The sequence below is a fragment of the Scardinius erythrophthalmus genome, assembly GCF_964197995.2.
Source record: "Scardinius erythrophthalmus genome assembly, chromosome: 16".
Taxonomy (NCBI): Eukaryota; Metazoa; Chordata; class Actinopteri; order Cypriniformes; family Leuciscidae; genus Scardinius; species Scardinius erythrophthalmus.
This window is the reverse complement of record NC_138236.1, coordinates 39235493-39260529: the sequence shown is the minus strand read 5'-3', so window position 1 is coordinate 39260529 and position 25037 is coordinate 39235493. Positions and strand designations below refer to the sequence as shown.

The 25037-nt window shown below is 43.2% G+C and overlaps 3 protein-coding genes across 6 annotated transcripts in view; 1 reads left to right on the top strand and 2 right to left on the bottom strand.

The window, feature by feature from the left end:
- Positions 1-8251, bottom strand: part of mtf1 (metal-regulatory transcription factor 1) — a 28122-nt gene extending 19871 nt beyond the window's left edge. The window contains exons 1-3 of the mRNA XM_081389102.1: positions 8134-8251; positions 7639-7715; positions 5379-5874 (exon numbers count right to left, since the gene is read on the bottom strand). Coding sequence (XP_081245228.1) covers positions 5379-5874; positions 7639-7661 — 519 coding nt within the window. The 5' untranslated portion in view covers positions 7662-7715; positions 8134-8251. The remainder of the gene's footprint in view (positions 1-5378; positions 5875-7638; positions 7716-8133) is intronic.
- LOC308704148 (NLR family CARD domain-containing protein 3-like) overlaps positions 1-25037 on the top strand; it is a 1230758-nt gene that overhangs the window by 200298 nt on the left and 1005423 nt on the right. The gene's annotated exons all lie outside the window — the stretch shown is intronic.
- The window catches only part of inpp5b (inositol polyphosphate-5-phosphatase B), a 51317-nt gene continuing 35547 nt past the window's right edge, over positions 9268-25037 (bottom strand). For all 4 annotated transcript variants that reach the window (XM_081388468.1, XM_081388465.1, XM_081388466.1 and 1 more), the window contains 6 exons: positions 16560-16795; positions 13590-13700; positions 13165-13249; positions 11937-12064; positions 9909-10020; positions 9268-9652 (listed from right to left, as the gene is read on the bottom strand). In XM_081388468.1, coding sequence (XP_081244594.1) covers positions 9513-9652; positions 9909-10020; positions 11937-12064; positions 13165-13249; positions 13590-13700; positions 16560-16795 — 812 coding nt within the window. In that variant the 3' untranslated portion in view covers positions 9268-9512. The remainder of the gene's footprint in view (positions 9653-9908; positions 10021-11936; positions 12065-13164; positions 13250-13589; positions 13701-16559; positions 16796-25037) is intronic.

Below are 25037 nucleotides of genomic sequence, written 5' to 3'. Positions count from 1 at the left end.
ATCCACGCTTTCAGGATCATTATGAGACAAAGTGTGTGTGATGAATGACCTTTAAATTTGCGTGTGTGTGACAGCGTGAGTGTGTGTGAGACAGCGTGAGTGTGAGAGCGTGAAAATGCATGCGTGTGCTTGAGTGTGTGTGACAGCGTGAGTGTGTGAGACAGCATGAGTGTGTGTGTGACAGTGTGAGTGTGTGTGTGTGAGACAGCATGAGTGTGTGTGTGTGTGTGTGTGTGTGTGACAGCGTGAGTGTGCGTATGACAATGTGACTGTGTGTGTGAGACAGCATGAGTGTGTGTGTGCGTTTGTGTGACAGCGTGAATGTGTGTGACAGCATGAGTGTGCGTGCGTGTATTTGAGTGTGTGACAGCGTGAGTGTGCATGTGACAGTGTGAGTGTGTGTGTGAGAGAGACAGCGTGAGTGTGTGACAGCGTGAGTGTGCATGTGACAGTGTGAGTGTGTGTGTGTGAGAGAGACAGCGTGCGTGTATTTGAGTGTGTGTGACAGTGTGAGTGTGAGAGTGTGTGACAGCGTGAGTGTGCGTGTGACAGTGTGTGTGTGTGTGTGTGTGAGAGAGACAGCGTGCGTGTATTTGAGTGTGTGTGACAGTGTGAGTGTGAGAGTGTGTGTGACAGCGTGAGTGTGAGTGTGTGTGTGAGACAGCGTGAGTGTGAGTGTGTGTGGCAAAATAGTCAGTAAAGACTGTAATTGGCAAGTGTGTGTAATGCAAATAAAGCACTGCTGCCTTTTGATGCAGCCAGATCAGTTTCTGCCTGGCGGTGATCAGTCCACAGCAGAAACACTGGAGCATCCGCAGATCTGGAGCTTCTGTTCAGCGTGAGATGATGCCTAACATCGGTCAGTTCAACAGTCAATCTATCCCATAATCCCACACAGGCCATAAACAGCAGCGTCCGGCTTTAGGCACGCCATCTGAGAGTCAGCTTCATTAATCACTGAGCAACACCAGCAAACACACACACGCACGCAGACGCACACACACCTGAAGTCTGGTGAAGCACCAGTGTTTTGGTGGTCGAAATAGTTTTGAGAGACAGAAAGAAACAGTTGCTACAGTATAAAACTGTATATTTGTATAAGTTTACTACAACTGGCTTGATCACGACATCCTGAACTACACGCTGGATTTCAATTAGTCGAAAACAGGTTTTAACCGTTCAGCTCGTGCGCTCTTGAGTGTTGGAACAGGACTTTTGATGATGGTGACGTACGAGAACACAAGATCGCTGAAGAACACACACTGAAAACGGCCTGTGTGTGCAGTGTGTGTTCAGGAGGACTAGCGTGAGTCCTCGTGTGATTGGCAGATGGGGAGGTTCATAGGGACAGAGAACGGCTGGATCCTGATCTCTGATGTGAGATCATGTGGAAACACAGATCCTGTGGGATGAACAAACACAGGCCAGGAACTGAACAATCCTCTAGACCGGCTTATCTGATCCGCTTTCACCGAGCAAGCACATCTCTCAGACACGCGTGACTGACGGACACACATCTGGCCCTACCAGTCCAGCAAGATCAAGCACAGACTAAACAACATCTGCTATATGAGGCTCGGAGGACCTATTATGCCTTGATGTGGTTTTCAGGCTCTACTAGAACAGGTTTTCCTGCTTGAATGTTGATTATTCTCCTCATATTCTCCATTGTTGCGGCTCCTCTCTTCCCAGTCTGTCAGTAACGCTCTGTTTACTTCCTGTCTCTATGAAGCCCCTCCTTCTGAAAGCACACTGTGCTCTGATTGGTCGGCTGGATCAGTGTGTTGTGATTGATTGAGCGTTTCGAGTGTGTTTGGGAAATGTCCCTTACCATAACCGCCAGTTTAACACACTACTACTAACTAACTCAACCAGGCCCCGCCCCTTTATTCTGCGCATTAATTATTTAAAGTCCCACTGAAGTGCCTTGGAACGATCAGCTTTGTTTGATGCGTTGACGTAATTTCCACTGAAACAGGAATCTAAGACGGGACATACTGAATGGCTCCTCCCCCTTTTCAAATAGCCAATAGCGTTTAGTTTACCTCACAGACTGACGGCACCATGGAAGCGAATCCGAGCGCTGATGATACGCTGGATTCAATAGTAGATGTGTGAATAAATTCTAGCCATTTCATTCTTAACCAACGTACGAAAACGGGATAAAACTCGAGCGTTTGAGCAACCGAACACACATCGCCATATTGCTCCGTGTCAACGGTCGCTTTGGTCAGGTGGTGTTTATAGCATAGGGGCGGAGCTTCAGATTCTAGAGGGCATTTGATTGGACAGACGATGTGATGAGAAGCTGAAGTCGGCGGTGATGTGATAAAAATCCCTGATCCATTTAAGCGGAAGTGAGAGACTGTAGGTTTTAAATGCTTATATCTCCTCAATGCGAGTTTTGTCATTGTTTTGGAAGCTTATTCATACTTTAAGTAGGGATGGGCGATATATCGCATGACATTGTTATAAATATTGTGTAGTAAATGCCGCTCCATCTGAAAGCAGGTGATGGCGATTTACTACTAATCAAGGAACCGGCTTTACTGTTGAGATGCGCATAACAATGTCTTGCGATATATCGCCCAGCCCTAACTTTAAGGCTAACATATTCATACTAAAAAAGCTAAAAAACTTAAATTTCGATTTCAGGGGGCCTTTAAACATAGGTGTGACTGGCAAAGGACAAAAAAAGCAGGAAAATATACGGTGCACCTACCACGACCAAGCACACACCCAACTTCTACGGAAGACTGTATTCTCAATGTTTCGACTCTAATCTCGAAATGCTAGATTTTTTTTAATAACTTATTTTAATATATAAATTCAGTGAAATCATCAAACGTTTGTATAACTTGCCAGTGACTTGTGACCCAAGCTACGACTTGACTTGACTTGCTTTTCACAGAATTGACTTGGACTTGCTTGAGACTCGAAGGTTAAGACTTGAGACTTGTACATGTGTGACTTACTCCCACCTCTGCCAATACGCAAACTGTGCTTTGAGCGCAACCCGCAAAAAAAAAAAAAAAACAGATTTGCATGATTTACGAGAGCATCATTTTCAGGTCGGAAAAGCCGGATTTCCGGATTTATCCGGAAGAATCACACCCCTGTTTAAATGAGGAACGCTGTGACGTGGAAGAAAACTCAAGACTACAGTGGAGGCGTTTCAGGAGTTCAGAAACACTGACACTGATATAGAGAATAACTGGAGCTTCTTCATGATCACACAGCAACATCACACACTAGGGATGCAACAACACAACGTGTTACAATATAGCGCAATACAAAAATTCAACAATATGTACCGTGGATAGTGACAATATCTATTCTGCAGAGTTCACCCAAAATGAAAATTACTGTGAGTGAAAAAAATTCAGTTTCAGGGCTCCAGACTAAAGGCCCGTTCACATCAAGGACGATAACTATAAAGATAACTATAAAGATATAATTCTAAAAATCGTTCTCCATATTAAAGAATAACAGAGTTCACACCACAACTATAACAATAAAGACATGAGGAACGATATCGTAGGGATCACTTTCAGAACGATTTTTTTCCAGCTGTCAAACGATAAAACACTGACAGCCAATCAGAATCCATTCTAGCAGGTTATCCATTTTCGCTACTTTGAAACCGCAGCGCGGGCGCGCGCGCGTGCTTAGAATAAAAAGACCGTTATCGGTCGTTGGTGTGGACGCATATATAGTTATCTTTATCGTTATCTTTATAGTTATCGTGCTTGGTGTGAACGGGCCTTAACTCTTTTTACTAGGAGCGCTGGAGCCCCTGACGTACAGTTTTAGGAGCGCAAGCAGAAAATTCAGGGGCACACCTTAAATCAGCTTGCAATGCAATTATTCACATTTTCCCCCCAAATAACTGCATTACTGACAAATGCTTTGATAATAAATAGACTTAACGTACAGAAATTACAATGTGCAGTTTTATTTTACGTTTTTTTCCGCTTTCATTTTGTTTTGATTTATTAACATGTCACGGCTTGAGGCTGAGATTGTGTCTAACTAGTGTATTGTGTTTAAACTGCGAAGTGCACTGTCTGCAAACATCGTGTTCCCCGCAGTTCTGGGGTAGCGCCTGCAACATGCGCAGTTCATGGAGTTCGTCTCCTTACAGCTCCTCAGCCAGCTGAACTCTCTCAGCCAGTCTTCCCGGAGATGGTGGGTTCGGGCTTTATCCCCTCACAAACCTCTGACTCTGAATCATCCTCCGACTGTGTCTGTGACCCTGATATCTGTCTCCGTCTCCTTCCCACAGACGTTTACGCGCGCTCGATTATCTCTAGGACCCTCCCCCTCCGCACATTAGCCAGTTACAGTGGCCAAATTTACTGGTGTGTGTGCATGTGTGCCTGGATGTAAAATTCAGTCGTACACTCTCAAATTTTGGTCGCAGTCTGGAGCCCTGAGTTCTCAGAGTTTCAGTGTCAGCTAGGGCTGTCACTTTAGAACGGATATCAAATATCAAGCAATGTATTCGAATGTATTCGAATATCTACGAGTAAAATGTAAAATGAAGTTAACGAACAACCTCGATCCATCAGGAAACGCCACATGGTTGCTGAATTTCACTGCGCTTCATGTAGTTGTTCTTTTGCGTGAAGAAGCCGTTCGCCGGAGATGTGTTAAAGATAGCGGAGTGCATTCATGATTAGGCTAGCGGTATAATAATCCTCCTGCCGCCGGGTCTGAGTGAGTAATGTACTCTCTTACCTTTGCTCTTTGATTAACATTAATGACACTTTAAGACCAGCCGCTGCGGACAGAGACGCGATCTGACACACGTCCCATTTTCTCACATCTCTACGTTCATTTAAGACTTTATTTAAATAATTTAAGACTGCTCTTATGAGGACACTTGACAAAACAAACTAACAGGTTAAATTTGTGTGTTATGGTTTCTTCAAGCCCGAAAGATACTGGCTTGAATACTTAGATACTCGATACGGACACGCGTCTTTTCTGTTGGTCGTGCGTGTGTGTGTGTGTGTGTGTGTGTGTGTAATAGGCAGGAATTACAGCGCGGTCTCTTTAGTCTTGTCGTTATCTTCCATTTTCAAAACAAGCTGGCTATTGGCTGTTATTCTCTTGATTTGGTCACGGGCCTACGCTACGATGCGGTTAGAGCGGCCGCTACTGGATGAGATGGCAAACAATAAAATAAAAAGCAAATGGTCTAATCATAGACTGTAAAACATGGCACTTTAAAAACCAGATAGTTTATTTATAGTTCGATTTTGGATATTTCACATCATGTTCGAATGCATATTCGAATATCGAATAAAAAGTGACAGCCCTAACGTCAGCAATAAGTCGACGCTCTTTCTAACGAACGGCGTGTGGTTCCTCACCTCTCTCTGCTTGGTCTCGGGACACTCGGAGTGCAGCGTGAGCGTGGCGCCCTCGATGTTTCGAGGCATAGGGGTCGACCCGGGGTTGATGATGAACTGGATCTGGTCCGGTGAGATGGTGTGGTGAATGTACCCCTGCGACATGCCGTCGGGGTCACACATGAAGGCCAGCGAGCCCTCGTCCCCCTCGCCCTCCCCGAACGCCATGTCCTCCTCGCCCTCCTCGTCCAGGCGGATCGGGTCCTGCTCGATCAGCACCGTCGTGCGGTCGTAGATGCGGCCTGAGGACGACGACGGGCCCGAGATCAGCTCGTCCTCGTCCTGCTCGAAGCGGGGCATCTTGTCCTCGTCGTCCTCCTCTCGGCACAGTTTGTCCACGTCTTCCTCCTCGTCCTCAAAGAGCATGGCTGACTCTGTGAGAGGACCATTCTCTCCCATGATCCTGACGGAAAAGCTCAGTCCCGGGTTTGTGTCCACGCGCTTGCTTTTGTTGCGGCTGGAACGAGTTTAAAGAGGTTAAAGACAACATTCGTTAGTCAAACTGAGAACAGGATTGGACTGAAATATTCAACAATATCACTGATCTCCTGCATTGACACCACTATATGAGAACTGAACTGAGCTGGATGATGACATCAATAACTAAAGGTTTATAGTTCAGATATTAACACTGATGTCTACAGTAGTGATCAGAATAGAGTAAATCACCTTTTGAAAGTAACTTGTTGCTTCAAACAAAGATTGCATCATTACATCGTTACACCAGTAGGTGGAGACAAGCGACGGTTAAAAATGTGTTTTACATTTAACCATTAATTAAAGACTTTCCTTTAAAAACACTGATTCATCCAGTAATGAAACAAGTGAAGTCTTTATGAGTGAGTCACTGAATCATTCATTCAACTGATTTTTTAAATATTCATTCTAATTAAACATTGTTTAATATTTTGTCAGAACCTCTAGTAGCCTAATTTACATATTTTTTAATTTTGTCTGTTCAGAATCGTGATCCATATTTGAAACAACACAAATCATGATTCTCATTTGATCCAAAATCGTGCAGCTCGAACTAAAACCAATACAAATTATTTTCTGTACATTAAATAAAAGATAAGATATAATTTTTTCCTTTAAATTAGAAATATATGTATGGATGAAAAAGGAACATAACTAAAATTAAAATAATAGTTCATTCAAAATATTAATAAATACTACAATAGTATATAACTAAAATAATAGTAATACTAAAATAACACTGAATCATTATAATAAACGCAGGTTATTATCATCGAGAAGCGTAACAGTGTTATGTGAGCATTTTCAAGCTAAACGTGAGTTAAAAATGCTCATTTCTAGGTACATTTAAATCAGTGTAAGCACTTTCAAATGCACAAATCTGCCACAAAGTTGAACAGTTTGGTTGTAATAAATGGGGTTTCAATAAAACAACAACATAATGTCTTGGAAAATTGCTGATTCATACAGTCACGAGAAAGTAGGACAATGCAGGGAAACTATTTTTGGCCGGTGTTAGTAGAACTACTAAACAATCAGGGAAAAGGAGCATTTGTAAAATGAAACCACTGTTTTCATGTTACTATAACAAACACACACACACTGATCTGAACAAAACTAACCTAAAACACACAACTGTCCAGACACAAGGGCTGTGTCACAACACTTCGCTAGCTGACACATTATACACACCTATGACACCCCAATATTTCAATCAAATGTCTTGAGATTATGATGCTAGACTTACTAGGTTATAATGCTGTCTAGAGAGCAGTTTGCTAGGTTATAACGCTGTCTAGAGAGCAGTTTGCTAGGTTATAATGCTGGAAAACACTGTCTGGGAAGGCAGCTGATATGATGTGAGACACAAGAATGCTTTTCTCACACGACTAGACAGTTACAAAGAGGACATTATGTCTCAAAGTAATGGACAAACTGTGACAACAACAACAAAACCCGTCCTGGTTTTAACACAATAAGTCTTGAAACAGGTGAGTTTATCAGCCTCTGTCATCCTGGACACTTTCTAGAAGTTTCCATGTTCACTTTGACATTGATGACAATCACAAGTCAAGCATGAACATGTTCACATTTATCAATGTAAACGCACATTTAGAGAAACCCGCAAACATATTAGAGATCATAATTACCATGCGGCCATTAATGACAAGCGGTCATGCATGCGATATATTCATTTTCCATAAAAACAAACTGTCATGTCAGTCCTGCTAACTGATTAGCTCACCTGTGTATTGAAGCTCCAGTCATTAGTTCATCTGCTTCGGTCCGATCAACATGAATAACATCCCCAACACAAAAGGGCTGAAATAATTAAGCCACACATATTTCATGTAATAATTAAAACGGTGGTGTTTTAATTAAGACTGACTGCACAGAGAAGCTAACAGGCTAAAGTGCTAGTCCCATCAATGACAGGCGTTAGCTTCATTAGCACGCCGTTAACACCGGTTTATAGACTATATTATTCACTATCGTTAGACAAAAGCGCAGTTCACTTGTCGTTTAAACCCGTTAAAGTGTAAAACACTCTGAAAATGGTGACTATGTGATGGTTAAAGAACTGACATGTAGGGTATGGGATGAATGCTAACAGATTTAGCCCGTTAGCATTGAACAGAAACTCGAATGGTATCGAGACAGGCCATTAAAATATCAGAACGACAACGCCACGCTCTTACAGCTTTACATCAAGAGGATAAAAATGGTCTGATGGGTTTACCAGTGTTATAGAGACGCTCGAGGCCCGTGTAATGTTGTGTATCGGCTCCTGTCTTCATTCCTCAGAGGCAGCATCATGAAGAGCAGCAGCTCATACTGACTCCAGATCAGCTCAGATCGCTCGATTCAGAGTCACACACACTCACAACAGCACACAACACACTGCTAACGATTCAACATACCACTTCATATCCATCTACATCACTTTTTAATTCATTTAATTAGATACAATAAAATAAAGACCCTTTTTACTGCTTGAATACTTCTCTCAAGCACTAGTATATGAACATCACTTTTACTGTCCCTTCTGATCATACTGCAATAAAGTGATGCCCTTCTCAGGATTTCTGTCATGTTTTCCAGTGCAAATGTCTATATACATACATTTAGGGCCAATTGGGACACGTTTGCCATTGGGATGACTGGGAAAATGTCCCTACTTGAGAAGAAAAATCCAAAAACATATCAAAATTCAGTGAGTTTATGATTTAAAGAGCAACAAATCCATTATCAGCTAATGGGCTCAGAAGGATCTACTTAATTCAAAGGGGAAACAACTTTTTATATCCCACTGATAGATATTTGTTTTTGTTTAAATCATAAACTTGACCAGTTTCTCAGAAAACAAAAATTTTTCTTCTTAAGTAAATGTATCTTGATTTAAGAATGTTAAGATGTACTGGTCTGGAAAACAAGACACAAATACTGAGGAAGAATCAGTTTTTTCAGTGCATATAGCATTTAATGGCATTACTTTATGAATTTGAGACTTTCTGCTCTAATTTAAAACCTTTTTAAGGCATTAATTATTATTATCTTCAATTATTTTCTAAGACTTTGCTATATATTTATATTTCATATTTACTTTTTTTTATTACAAATGATGTTATCAGCTAAGTAAATGCTCAATATTGAAATAATGACTGAGTGACTGAACTAATTATTATGTAATTGCATAATATTCTCTTAAATCAGTCATTATTTTAATGCTTGTGAGATTGAGATTGTCTGAGAAAAATCTTGAAAATGAGCATGAACATAAAAGACAAAGATATACATGGTAAAATAATGAAATCCTCTATGTGATTTTGCATCCACACTCCTAATATGATCAAAGAAGAGTCAAACGCTGAGATTATTATGATTGTTCAGATTTAATATAAAATAACAGCTGTATTGTATTTACAAACATCGAAAATACAAATATATTTCATTAAATAACCATTATTTTTCAAATAAAAACTCCCATCTGATTTGCAATAAAACCAATTATTTTCAATAACGGTTTAAAATGCTGTGAATTAAATGGCAACTACAAAATGCATGGGCATAATTCTGCTGACACCTGGAAGAAACTAGGCATGTGAAATAAGGAGTCCATTATTGGGGTGATTTATCATGAAAGTCTCTGTCGGAGGGCGTCTGGACCAAGAAATGCTGGAAGAACTCCTTCACCTTCCTTTTCTCTGTGAGATCTTGCTTTGTGGGCGACCGCAGCAACAGGCCAGCGAAGATCGGGCCTGTAAACCACAGAAACGTACCAGTTTAGTGACGGTTTCCACGACTGCATCAGAACCTCATGCTTTCTTCTTTCCTTCACCAAGCGCACATGAGCAAAGGTGTAAATAATGTTTTGATGACTAATAATAACATTGAAATTACAGAATGCAAAGTCAAAGTTTGAGTTCTGCTTTCCACTGAAACTGGCCTGTGCTCTCAAAATCTGCAGACAAAAATACACACAAAACAAGAAGTGAAAGCGCATCGTCAACCGACCTAAGATAGCGGCGTCCAGCCGATTGTGTGCCGAGTGCTTCAGCAGCTCCTGAAGGAAGGCCGTCAAATAGTTAAACACATTCCTATGGCACTGAGGTAGAGTGGAAATGATCTGCGCACAGAAAGAAAAATGAAATGTTACACAAATATATTGATGATAAAGCAAAAGCTAGAACATTTTCTGGTTTATTGTTTTACTGCCACTTTGCAGATATTATTATTTCAAGTATATTACAAACTACATGAACAATAATATCTGAAAAAGCATAATAGGGGCACTTTATAACACTACATTAAACATTTCAACTTGACAAGACCGATAATCGGTTCTACTGATATTTCTTCCGATATTTAAGCATTTTCCCATAATCAGGTATCGGATTGTAATATCGGATTCACCGATAATCTTGTGGGCGTTTTGAGAATTGCACGACAGCCATTAAAGTCCCCCTGTAGTCCATCATTTCATCCCTTAAAACTCATCTTTAATCACCAAAATTACATATTTAAAAGTTTTTTCCTAGAAAAAAAAAAAATCTTCATGCCTTAAAATATTTTGAATGTAACTCGACACCCTTGCCTCATTTAGTATGCACGTTTCTATGAATATGCAGATGAGCCCCGCCTCCACTCACTCAGTCAGCTCAGAGATCCACTGGTTGACGATCACACGCTGATCTGATTGGTTACAAGGTAGTTTGTGACGTCAGAAACACCAGCGATGTCAAAGCGTGTTTTTGAGACTGTCTTTGGTTCACTGCAGTTTTAAGGAGGAAATACTCAGCAATGCTGTCGACTTATGAACTTACACATGGATTGTCTTAAAGCATATTAAAAACACCACATAGACACATAAACAACACTAAAAGCTGGATTTACACCACAGGGGGACTTTAAAGCATCGTGTCTGAGGGGAGACGAGTCAACAACGGTGTTCAACGGTAAAATAACTTCTTTAATTAATAAACTTTATTCAACATAATAGCCGTTAATGCGCAAATGAGATGTTACATAAATGCTTCACATGTAATATAAACTCGAGTCACGTAATCTGTCAAGTCCTGTCCCAATAAAGACGTAACTTTCCATGAATTATATAAAACAGCCATGAATGAGTGCATGTTGGATATAAAAGCACTGAATTAAACTTTATTTTGCTAATAAACATCTAAATAATTACAGCTCTGTGGAAATGAATTATTCTCTGTGTAAACGCAGATAAAAACAGTGCACTGTCAGGTATTTCATAATCTAGACTGATAAAAACTAATATTGAATTATTCTGACAACATGCCGGATGAGATGGACTTTTCTGATAATATCTGCGTATTCAGTGAATGCATGAGTAATGTATATTACAGTCTCTTCACTCTTTAGTCTATTAAACAACACACACACCTTTTAAAACTGTACTTTAAAACAAATGCTTATATTTATGCTTATATTCATGCTTATATAAATAAGAGTTGATAGACTCCCCTGTCATTTATTTATGTTCTCCATTTGAAAACATTAGACTTTGTAAGTTTATTTCGCCTGTTGTTAATATTAATGTTGTTGTTATAAATAAGAAAATGCAACTGGGGTTATTAAGATACACTGAAGTAGAGATGTTTTGTGTTTTTATTCAGGCGGTTTAGAATGTTTTATTATTGTTTGGATAATTTTTACATGCTATATTCATAACTTGTTTGTTTACCGAGAAAAGCTTTAATATAAAAAAGACACTTTAGTGACAGTGCACTAGATTTTTGATGTGCACTCTTTCAGACTCGAATGTAACATATACACACACACACACACACACACACACACACACACACACACACACACACACCTGTCGGCACTTATGTCCAACAGCATGTGTGTAAGAGTAACACAGAGTAAGGTCTCATAAACACACACACACACACACACACACACACACACCTGTCTGCACTGGCTGCTGTCGGCGCTGATGTGGGTGAGAGTCAGAGTAACACACACACACACACACACACACACACACACACACACACACACACACACCTGTCTGCACTGGCTGCTGTCGGCGCTGATGTCCAGGCACTGCTGGTAGACGGAGAAGGGAATGACGGGTTCGGGAAGAGCGTCGAGGAACAGGAGCAGGGCTTCGGCCACGGAGTGATTACTGCCGGCTGACAGCGCTCAGGTCAAGGGTCATTATCATCATCGTTCACTACAGCAGAGCGCCTTCACTGGTGGCTCATGTTGTAGGATAAAAGATCTGCTACATGATTACATGTAAATGTCCTTAACTAGAAGCACAGCTTTTTCACATCACTGGAAATAACTGAAGTGTGTGTGTAAAGTAGTTTGAGTCATACTATATTATTAGGCCTATAAAGACCTGAACACTTCAATAGGCAAAACGTTTGAGTTAAAGTTGACTACTGTATTAAAATTTTAGTATTTATTTATGTTTCTTAATAATTAAATTTTTAAAGTACTCCTATTATGTTTTTCCCTGTCATGTAGTGTGTAATAGAATTTTTGTCTCCCAAAAGAAAGAATCGAACTGCATGAAACGAGTCGTCAGTAATTCTGCTGAATCTGCTAATTTGTTATTAATTTGCATAATGCCAGCCTGTGATTGGCTGAACAGCGTCTGCTTCGCTCCGCCCTCAAACGCTGTAGTTGTAGATGAGACTGGAAGAGTTTTCCGAGCTGAGAAAGCAAATATACTTTGACGCACTTCCAAAGGATGAGACATCGTTACTGTTCGTATCACTGTGTGATCAAGAGCTGAGATTCAGACATGATAATGAGCGTTTGGTTTCTAACCAATCAGAGCAGAGCAGCTCTCAGAGAGGCGGGGTTTAGAGAGACTGAATCTTTATCGGAGCGTTTCAGACACTGAGAGAAAAGAGCTGATGCTTCAGTGGATTTTATGACCTTGGATGCATGTAATGCTGTTGCAGAAGACCTCAGGAACCTTTAAAATAAGATAATAGGAGCACTTTAATGCGACGTAAATATTTTTTACGTTATGTTTGTCTTTTTTCTTTTTTATTCTGTTTTTCTAATGTGAAAAAGAACATGTTAACCAGTACAGTATCCCATGAATTATTTATTCCATTGGACTGCAATTGGAATATGTCCTTTCTTTCACCTGGTCTATTTATGCAGTGGCAAAAATAGTCATTTTAATATCTGGAATTATCCAGAAATAAAGGGTTCAGTTCGAGTCAGTTCAGACCACAGACATTTATTATACAGTGAGCGTGTGGAAGGATACGGAGAGTGTCCAAGCTGCCCGTGTCCAAACAATCCCGAATCTCCTCGAACTCACTGCGCAGGCCGGGCTGCTGAAACAGGTCTTCCTGTAACACACACACACTTCATCAGGTCTGCTTTCAAAGTCCTTGGATGAACTCCAGTCATTGTCCTTTAAAGTTTAATTTACAATCAGTTCAGTCAATCACATGAGTAACTCAGTCCGGCCTCTCTCAACAACAAAGCAGGATTCGGGGAATGTTAAATTCTTGTTCCTGAACAACTCCCAAGGCAAGCGCTGGCCAGATTCCTGCTTTAGTGTTGGTGTTTCTATGGAGAGGAGCTCAATGGGAGGCCATAACAAAGACAAACAGCAGCACAGAATCACAAAAGCACAGTTTGAATGTTTTTACACAGGCGAAGAGACGAGTTTCAGCAAGTCCTGACCTGCTTTTTTGCATAACGGAAGAGATGGTCCACCATCATCCATAATTCCTTGGGGATTTCTTGAGGTTTATCAGTCTCTGTGTCACTCGTCTGGCTTTTTGACTTCAGACTCTGATATAACACACAAAATATGAGGCAAATTAATAATTCCCAGATAATTATGGCTTTTAACCAAGTTTATGATAATAGAACATTTAAATACGGTCCAGAAATGTCTCCATTGGCTGATTGCAAAAGGCCTTTTTGAATCTAAACCTAGAGACAAGGACCCATCGAACTGATAAAAAGAAAAGACCATTTTAATGTTACAAAAGGCAAGGCAATTCAATAGCTTTACATAGAAAGGAATTAAAATAATCACACTATAGCAATGCATAGAGCTTTGCATAGAAAATAGACACAAAATAAAAGCAAGGTAAATTACAACAGTTATAAAAGGAATTTAAAGAGATAAATGATACAGTTATAAAATGAATTAGAGTAAAATGAATTAAAATAGTAAAAAGATGATACATAGAATAAACTTCTCATCTGGCAAAACACCGGTGTATCTTATTTTGACTCTGAGATTTCCCCATGACGGTCAGTATTCTTCAGTGGATGTTCATATACCGTGGATTATCTGAGCTCACCAGACCAGTAATCTGCACCAATCCAGACCAGTAATCTGCACCAATCCAGACCAGTAATCTGCACCAATCCAGACCAGTAATCTGCACCAATCCAGACCAGTAATCTGCACCAATCCAGACCAGTAATCTGTACCAATCCAGACCAGTAATCTGCACCAATCCAGACCAGTAATCTGCACCAATCCAGACCAGTAATCTGCACCAATCCAGACCAGTAATCTGTACCAATCCAGACCAGTAATCTGCACCAATCCAGACCAGTAATCTGCACCAATCTAGACCAGTAATCTGCACCAATCCAGACCAGTAATCTGCACCAATCCAGACCAGTAATCTGCACCAATCCAGACCAGTAATCTACACCAATCCAGACCAGTAATCTGCACCAATCCAGACCAGTAATCTGCACCAATCCAGACCAGTAATCTGCACCAATCCAGACCAGTAATCTGCACCAATCCAGACCAGTAATCTGCACCAATCCAGACCAGTAATCTACACCAATCCAGACCAGTAATCTGCACCAATCCAGACCAGTAATCTGCACCAATCCAGACCAGTAATCTACACCAATCCAGACCAGTAATCTGCACCAATCCAGACCAGTAATCTACACCAATCCAGACCAGTAATCTGCACCAATCCAGACCAGTAATCTACACCAATCCAGACCAGTAATCTGCACCAATCCAGACCAGTAATCTGCACCAATCCAGACCAGTAATCTGCACCAATCCAGACCAGTAATCTGCACCAATCCAGACCAGTAATCTGCACCAATCCAGACCAGTAATCTACACCAATCCAGACCAGTAATCTGCACCAATCCAGACCAGTAATCTACACCAATCCAGACCAGTAATCTGCACCAATCCAGACCAGTAATCTGCACCAATCCAGACCAGTAATCTACACCAATCCAGACCAGTAATCTACACCAATCCAGACCAGTAATCTGCACCAATCCAGACCAGTAATCTGTACTAGTCACCACAGTGTTCTCTTGACCGTCATGAGGCAATCCCTCTCAAACTCCACCACAGAAAGCTGAGCACTTCCTCACAAATTTGGTCATGAGGACCATCGGGTTTCCCCCACTACTACAATACCCTTCACAGATTATCAATCAGTGCCATGAGTTCAGTTTATAATCAAAAGGAGAATGCAGAGATAAAGTACAGTGTGATCAGGCGGACGAGCAGCGGCACAGTGCTCATTCAGTAAATGCACAGCTAAACAGATGTGCTTTGAGTCTGGATGTGAATGTGATGCTGTAGGAGCACATCTGATCTCCTCTGGAAGCTGGATCAGCATAACAGCTAAAGCAGACTCGCCATGCTTAGAGTGAACCCTTGGTATCTTTAGCTGATGTGATCCTAATGATCTGAGTGATCTGTTGGGTATATATATATTCAGTGAGTATATCTGCAATGTATTGAGATATTTTATTTGATAAGATTCCATTTAAAAAAAAAGCTGTTCTTTTGAACTTTCTGTTTATTCAAATCATCATATTATACTGATTTCTGAAGAATCATGTGACACTGAGTGGACACGCCCCCTACTGCTGATTGGCTCACTCTCTCTCCTCCCCCATCATGAGTGGACACGCCCCCTACTGCTGATTGGCTCATTCTCTCTCCTACCTCACCATGAGTGGACACGCCCCCTACTGCTGATTGGCTCACTCTCTCTCCTCCCCTATCATGAGTGGACACGCCCCCTACTGCTGATTGGCTCACTCTCTCTCCTACCTCATCATGAGTGGACACGCCCCCTACTGCTGATTGGCTCACTCTCTCTCCTCCCCTATCATGAGTGGACACGCCCCCTACTGCTGATTGGCTCACTCTCTCTCCTCCCCCATCATTAGTGGACACGCCCCCTACTGCTGATTGGCTCACTCTCTCTCCTCCCCCATCATTAGTGGACACACCCCCTACTGCTGACTGGCTCACTCTCTCTCCTCCCCCATCATGAGTGGACACGCCCCCTACTGCTGATTGGCTCACTCTCTCTCCTCCCCCATCATGAGTGAACACGCCCCCTACTGCTGATTGGCTCACTCTCTCTCCTCCCCCATCATTAGTGGACACGCCCCCTACTGCTGATTGGCTCACTCTCTCTCCTCCCCCATCATTAGTGGACACACCCCCTACTGCTGATTGGCTCACTCTCTCTCCTCCCCCATCATTAGTGGACACGCCCCCTACTGCTGATTGGCTCACTCTCTCTCCTCCCCCATCATTAGTGGACACACCCCCTACTGCTGACTGGCAAATGCATGGTTCAAAGCTCCAGCGGTTTGTGGATCAGTCAGGAAGAGTGTCTCTCTCACCAGCTCTCTGACGGTGTCGAGCGGCATCTCCTGGATGGGTTCCCTCAGCAGACACAGTGTGGCGAGAGACGAGCCGAAGCAGCTGGGCAGGTACGAGCCCGTGATGGAGATGAAGTAGTCTTTCCCCCTGTCCAGGTGCAGGACCAGTATATCCTCGAGCTGCTGCTGGCCTGAGTTCAGCTCCGGGGCCGTAGAGCGGTTCACAAACACCTCCAGGTCGATGTCCACACTGCCACCTACACACACACCACAGTCACATCAGAGGAGACAACACACAAACACCTCCAGGTCGATGTCCACACTGCCACCTACACACACACCACAGTCACATCAGAGGAGACAACACACAAACACCTCCAGGTCGATGTCCACACTGCCACCTACACACACACCACAGTCGCATCAGAGGAGACAACACACAAACACCTCCAGGTCGATGTCCACACTGCCACCTACACACACACCACAGTCGCATCAGAGGAGACAACACACAAACACCTCCAGGTCGATGTCCACACTGCCACCTACACACACACCACAGTCAGAGGAGACAACATTTAGCACTGCATTGGGGGAGGACGGGAGGTGAAAGCAGCTTAAGTTTTGATTGTAAAATGTTGAGTGCACAATAGGGCTAGTTAACCCTGGGTCATCCTGAACTCCTTGGTTATCTTCATGTTTCACCACTGCCCATAATCTACCCGGGGTTAACAATTGATCCTTGGCATTCATAAACTGCCATTTCACGCTGTACATTCCTAAACTTTGGGTTAACGTCCATATTTACCCAAGTCAAGTCAAGTTTACACAATATTTACCCAAGTCAAGTCAAGTCACATTCATTTGCATAGTGCTTTTAACAATATGGATTGTTTCACAGCAGCTTTACAGTGATAATAGGAAATTACAGTAACAGATTGTTTTGTCTTTACAGCAGCTCTAGAATAAAGTTATTGTCCAGCTAAAGTTAGTTTGATTGATTAACTTCCATTGCGAAGATCATTAGTTATTAACTTAGCGGCCGCTAACACGACACCGTTCTAACAGAAAACCCTTAACACGCTCCGGCCCGCTCATCCGCACAGAACAGTGCCTGGTGTCTCGAGAACGCACTCCCGAAAATAGGTTCCAAGGTGCAAACGATTATCAGTTATCTCTGCGCAAACCCGCAAAAACGCAGACGTTGCACACATGCACATAACGTGTTCAGTTCAATTGTGGTGTCGGTGTCACTGATTGGACGAACGCACTAGGGCTGTTTTCGACTAAGGATTTTCATAGTCGAATCTGATTCGTTAGATTTTGCCGTAGTCGACTGATAGTCGAACCTTTTTTTTTTTTTCTTTTTTTTTTAGATAGCAGCTAGATTTTTTCCATTTCAAACAAAAGAGCTAAAAACACATATATATCACACATATATCATAACATTTCATAAACATGAGGAGCAATATGAGAGAGAAATTTGGTGATGGTTGTTTAGGTACATTAAACCACGTAAAGCTTTTTCACGCCCATGAGAACCGCGTGGAGTCAACTCACAGCCGCTCCGCTGCCCTGCTGAAAATGTGAAGCAGAAACGCTTAATGTCAGATAACGTCTATAATAATTGGACTCTGGGTTCGATTTTTTTTACCATTTTCAGTGGTTATGAGGAGCAACATGAGAGGGAAATTTGGTAATCGTTGTTTAGGTACATTAAACAATGTAAAGCTTTTTAACGCACATGAGAACCGTGTGGAGTCAGCTTTTTAACGCACATGAGAACCGTGTGGAGTCAGCTTTTTAACGCACATGAGAACCGTGTGGAGTCAGCTTTTTAACGCACATGAGAACCGTGTGGAGTCAACTCACAGCCGCTCCGCAGCCCTGCTGAAAATGTGAAGCAGAAACGCTTAATATCAGATAACGTCCATAATAATTGGACTCTGGGTTCGATTTTTTTTTCCATTTTCAGTGGTTATGAGGAGCAACATGAGAGGGGAATTTGGTAATCATTGTTTAGGTACATTAAACCACGTAAAGCTTTTTAACGCACATGAGAACCGCGTGGAGTCAACTCACAGCCGCTCCGCTGCCCTGCTGAAAATGTGAAGCAGAAACGCTTAATATCAGATAACGTCCATAATAATTGGACTCTGGGTTCGATTTTTTTGACCATTTTCAGTGGTTATGAGGAGCAATATGAGAGGGAAATCTGGTAATCGTTGTTTAGGTACATTAAACAACGTAAAGCTTTTTAACGCACATGAGAACCGTGTGGAGTCAACTCACAGCCGCTCCGCAGCCCTGCTGAAAATGTGAAGCAGAAACGCTTAATATCAGATAACGTCCATAATAATTGGACTCTGGGTTCGATTTTTTTGACCATTTTCAGTGGTTATGAGGAGCAATATGAGAGGGAAATCTGGTAATCGTTGTTTAGGTACATTAAACAACGTAAAGCTTTTTAACGCACATGAGAACCGTGTGGAGTCAGCTTTTTAACGCACATGAGAACCGCGTGGAGTCAGCTTTTTGACGCACATGAGAACCGTGTGGAGTCAGCTTTTTGACGCACATGAGAACCGTGTGGAGTCAACTCACAGCCGCTCCGCAGCCCTGCTGAAAATGTAAAGCAGAAACGCTTAATATCTGTTAACGTCCATAATAATTGGACTCTGGGTTCGATTTTTTTACCATTTTCAGTGGTTATGAGGAGCAACATGAGAGGGGAATTTGGTAATCATTGTTTAGGTACATTAAACCACGTAAAGCTTTTTAACGCACATGAGAACCGTGTGGAGTCAACTCACAGCCGCTCCGCAGCCCTGCTGAAAACGTGAAGCAGGTTTTTGAATACATTTTTATTTATTTACATTAGTAAGCTACAGGACCTGCGCGAAAGCGAAAAAATAAAATAAAAATGGTACCCAGCCCTTCTGAAAATGCGAATGCGTCTCTGTCCCCAGCACATTTCAAACCAAACTGACGCCCATGTATTCGACTATGAGGTTCATAGTCGAATCAGACCTCTCCGAATCGAATCGTCGAATCCTCGACTATTAGAAGTCAGCCCTAGAACGCACCATGCAATGCACTTACATAAAGGCTCTAGCGTTGCACATCCTGTGCATATATACAGTACTACATATATGTACATATATATATATATATATATATATATATATACACTGCTGTTCAAAAGTTTGGGATTTGTCAGATTTTTTATGTTTTTAAAGGAAGTCTTCTGCTCACCAAGGCTGCATTTATTTAATAAAAAAAAAAAAAGAGCAGTAATATTGTGAAATATTATTTCAATGACATAATGACCTTTTTATTCATCAAATAATCCCGATATTTTGCTGAGTGTGTTTATTGTGTTGGTACTTTGGCAGGTTTAGGACTGTCGTGGGCAGCCGACTCCTAGAGGTTTTGATCTTCTCCACACTCTGTGTGGTGGTCAGTTATTTTTTCCAATATGTTTCAATTGATTTTTACCTTTATAAAGCCTTTTTAAACCTAATTAAATTCATGCATCATCTTTTGTGTCAATTTCATAAATGTAATCAAATCCAATTATAAAAATGAGACACAATAAGGCTATCACCAATCAAATGAAATCAGTATCAACATAATCCATCTTTGTAATATTGAATATTGATATTTAAAATGATTTAAAACAAGAAAAGACTCTTTAAATGTGAGATTGAAGCCGCCAGTAGGTGGCAGCATGACACTGTTAATTAGCGAATCACTGAGGTTCAAACGGCTGATTCTTCAAGGAAAGAAGCATTGACTCTTAATCTGTCCTAGTCCACTGACTCGTTCAAAAAGCTGATTCACTCAGTAAGGAAACACCGCCGTGTGTGGCTTTGTTTTGAACTATATTTGTTGGCGAAATAGAGCAAAAACAGGCAATATGGTGCCACTCAATAGTAACTTCTTGTTTATTAAACTTGTATAAAATCAATATCACATTTGTTATCATGCTGATGTTTGGAGAAAAACTGCACTCTTGTGATATTTATTACTAAATGATATAAAGACTAAAGGCTGATTTATACTTCTGCGTCGGACCTACGCCGGAGCCTCTACGCTGTAGGCAACGCGTTGGTTTTCATTTATACTTCTGCGTCGTTGTCCGCGTTGACGCGCAATTACACTTGCAGAGGGAGCATGTGAAACCCGAGGGAGCGGTCCTAGCAGACCAATCACAGCGCTTGCGTCCGCGTAGAGTTGACGCGTTGTTACATTTTTGGAGAGGTGCACGTCAGGGTACGCCGAAGGGTACGCGCGCTACACATAGCCTATGACGTAGCTACGCCGTAAGTTCGACGTAGAAGTATAAATTGGGCTTAACTCGCGCAGTGAAAGCATGCACTCTGAATGCGCACCCGCACTAGTCTAGTCTACAAGACTACATCACGTAGAGTATGCATACACTCTCTGGGTGTGTGTGTGTGTGTGTGTGTGTGAGACAGGCTATACTCCATAATGTCAAATCACACATCGTTAAAACAACAATTACGATATTATCGCAGACCCCTATTCAGTACATAAAGAAAAAAACTCAAATTCAAACAAAAATTGCTAAAACTTTACCAAAAAATTATTTTATAATGTTTACATGTGTATCTAAATCATAGACTGTAAAAAAATATGGACGTAGTGTCCGTGACGTCACCCATAGGTTTCTGAAGAGCATTTTTGAAGCCTAAAGTGGGCGGAGCCGCCCGTCGCCATCTTGGCCTCGCGTCACTCCCGGATAACAGAAAATGGGCAAAGAGGCTGAGAAATCACCCAAATAGCTCGACGTGATGGAGTTAGCTCAGGCTGTTAATGCTCTGGGTAATGCTACTGACAGTACCAAGTCTGCGACTGCACAGGGCCTCGCGCTAAAGTGACACTTGATGATGTAAAGCCAATTAAAAGTTCCTGTTTTTGCCCTTCGAAATATTATAATAGTTAAAAGACATGGCTACAAGTGAGACTGTGTATCGTGATTCTGTACTATTCTGCTAGTTGAAAATGTATTATGCAGTAACTTAATATTACTCTGAGAGAGTGTGTGACAGTGATTTATGTGCATACATGTCAGTCACTCTTTTTTATAGTCTATGGTCCGTCAGCGCGGCATCGCTCAAGTTCGTAGAGAGCTTATTCAGTCCATTTTAAATTCTGATTTCGGCCACCTCTCAAATGGGTTAAAGGTACTTGGTTACTTACGTAACCTCGGTTCCCTTAGAGATAAGGGAACGAGTACTGCGTTGAAAACGCTGTGGGAAAAGTCCTTTTCTCGAGAATATTGAAGCCTTTATTTTAAAACGCATTGCTGCAGCACATGCGAGAGCTAGAAGCTCGCGTGAGCGTGCTGATTGGCTTGTGCAAAGCAACTGCACGAACCAATGGCGGAACAGCAGAGGAGCGCGAGCCAATCGGGGCGCTTGGCACTCTGCCAGAGTCAAGCGCGCGAAACTGCACGTGACAGAAGAGTATAAATACACAGAGAATCCGCCATTTGACAGGTTTAAATCGACTGAAGCGAAAAGACACCTGCCATAAGAGACAATAACACGGCAAGGCAACGCAGTACTCGTTCCCTTATCTCTAAGGGAACCGAGGTTACGTAAGTAACCAAGTACGTTCCCTTACGAGAACGTTCTCTCGTACTGCTTTGAAAACGCTGTGGGAACACTATTTAAAACGCCGTGCTTGTCGTCTTTGGCCAATCTGACTCACCGAGAGCTCCAGGAAGTACAGAATAGCCTAGGATAAAGAGACCGAATCTTCGGGCCCTTAGATATCCAAACAGATAAAGCTGGGCCAAGGGCCAGTCTTAAGAATCCCACAACTCGAGATGACAACCAGTGTCTGAGTCAAAAACTAGTCTGGGTCCACAGAGCCAGCGTTAGATAGAGACTACTCATGCCTATAAGGCAGGTACCATAGAGGTTTAAGATGCGGACGGAACGGACCAGCCGGCCGCCGCATACGTTAGATAGAGACTACTCATGCCTATAAGGCAGGTACCATAGAGGTTTAAGATGCGGACGGAACGGACCAGCCGGCCGCCGCATACATTAGATAGAGACTTACTCATGCCTATAAGGCAGGTACCATAGAGGTTTAAGATGCGGACGGAACGGACCAGCCGGCTGCCGCATAAGGTCCTACATAGGCATTTTCGTAACTAGTCTGGATCCATAGAGCCAGGGCCTAGCTAGAGAGAATTTGTACCTGCGGAGCAGGGACTTTTGGGTTGTAACGTTTCACAAATGTGGACGAAACAGACTAGCCGGTCATCGCACAATGTGACAGAAGGAATGTCAAAACTAGCCTGGGTCCGCAGAGCCAGAGCTTAGATAGAGAGAACTCGTACCTGCAGAGCAGGAACTTCCAGGTTGTAAAATCTCACAAATGTGGACGGGACGGACCATCCGGCCGCCGCACAAATGTCTTCGATAGGAACACCACTTGACCAGGCCCACGAAGAGGCGACGCCTCTCGTGGAGTGAGCTCTAACACCTATGGGACATGTAAGGCCCAGTGAGGTGTAGGCCAGAGCAATGGCATCCACTATCCACCTGGACAGCGTGAGCTCCGTGACAGGAAGACCTTTGGTTCGGCCCCCGAAGCAAACAAAAAGCTGTTCAGACTGTCTGAAAGAGGCTGAACGCTCTAAATAAATCCTCAAAGCTCTGACAGGGCAGAGTGTGAGAACATCACTGAACTCTTCTGAGATGGGAAGAGCTGACAGAGAAATAACCTGGGCTCTGAACGGAGTTGAGAGCACCTTAGGAATATATCCATGTCTTGGCCTAAGGATGACCTTAGAGTCATTGGGGCCGAATTCCAGACAGGAAGCGCTAGTAGAGAGCGCCTGTAAGTCACTTACTCTCTTGACTGACGCCAGTGCCAACAGCAGGGCGGTTTTCAGGGAGAGAGGTTTTAGGTCGGCTGACCGAAGTGGTTCAAAGGGAGGTCCCTTAAGAGCCCGCAGAACCAAAGAAAGGTCCCATGCTGGGACAGATGGCGGCCGAGGCGGGTTAAGCCTTCTGGCGCCCTTAAGGAAGCGAACTATAAGGTCGCATTTTCCTAAGGAGGCTCCGGCTTCCAATACATGCTGTGCAGCAATGGCTGCTACGTATACCTTGAGAGTGGAGGGGGAGCGACCCGCATCCAGCATCTCCTGGAGAAAGGATAGCACTCTTGGAATTTCACAAGTGTGTGGGTCGAGGTTTCGAGCTAAACACCAGCTGGAAAACACTGACCATTTATGGTGGTAGAGGCGTCTGGTAGACGGAGCTCTAGCTTCCCTGATCGTGTTCAGGACGCCCTCTGGGAGGTCCTGGGGTACCCGTTGAGTGGCCAAGCGTGTAGGGCCCACAAATCGGGACGGGGATGCCATATAGTCCTGCTGGCCTGAGCCAGGAGGTCGCGCCTCACTGGGATTGGCCAAGGGTCTGTCACAGACAGCCGTATCAGCTCCGGGAACCAAGACTGGGTTCGCCATAGAGGAGCTATCAGGAGCACTGCGCATTTCGTGTCTCTGATCCGTTCGATGACCTGAGGGAGCATCGAGACCGGAGGAAACGCATAGAGGGGAAGGCTGGGCCAGTCGTGGGCCAACGCATCCCTGCTCTTTGAAAAGAAGATTGGGCAGTGACGATTGTCTTCTGAGGCGAAGAGATCTACTTCCGCCTTCCCGAAGACCTCCCAAAGTAGGAGAATCGTCTGAGGGTGGAGAGACCATTCCTCTGGGGGAACCCTGCCCCGAGAGAGCATGTCTGCTCCTGTGTTCAACGTGCCCGGCACGTGAGCTGCCCTGAGCGAGCGCAGATTGGTGTGAGCCCATAACAGTAGCTGTGTGGCTATGGCAAGCAGGTTGCGGGACCTGAGGCCGCCCTGGCGATTTATGTAAGATACCACTGACATGTTGTCCGTCCGGACCAATACGTGGTGTCCAGCCAGGTATGGGAGGAAGGTTTTCAGGGCCAGAAAAACTGCCCTCATTTCGAGGCAGTTGATGTGTAGGCGTTTCTCCGAGCTCAACCAGAGGCCGGAGGCAGGCCTGCCCTCGTACAGGGCTCCCCAACCTAAGTTGGAAGCGTCTGTTGAAATCACCCTCCTCTTGGAGACCACCCCCATACTCACGCCCTGCTGAAACCAGCTGGCGTTCGTCCAAGGGGCCAGGGCTTGAACACAGCGCTGATCCACCTTGATAATCAATCGGCCTGAGTGCCAGGCGTGGGGTGGCACCCGAGGTGCTAGCCATAGCTGAAGAGGACGCATGCGCAGTAGGCCTAGTTGGAGTACTGATGATGCTGAGGCCATAAGGCCAAGGATCCTCTGAAACGTTCTGAGGGGTGCATGAGAGCCCTCCGTGAACGATGCGGCGAGCCGCTGAATCGATAGAGCACGGGCCGGGGAGGGCCATGCTCTCATAAGAACGGAGTCGAATACTGTCCCCAGGAACATGATACGTTGGCTGGGTGACAG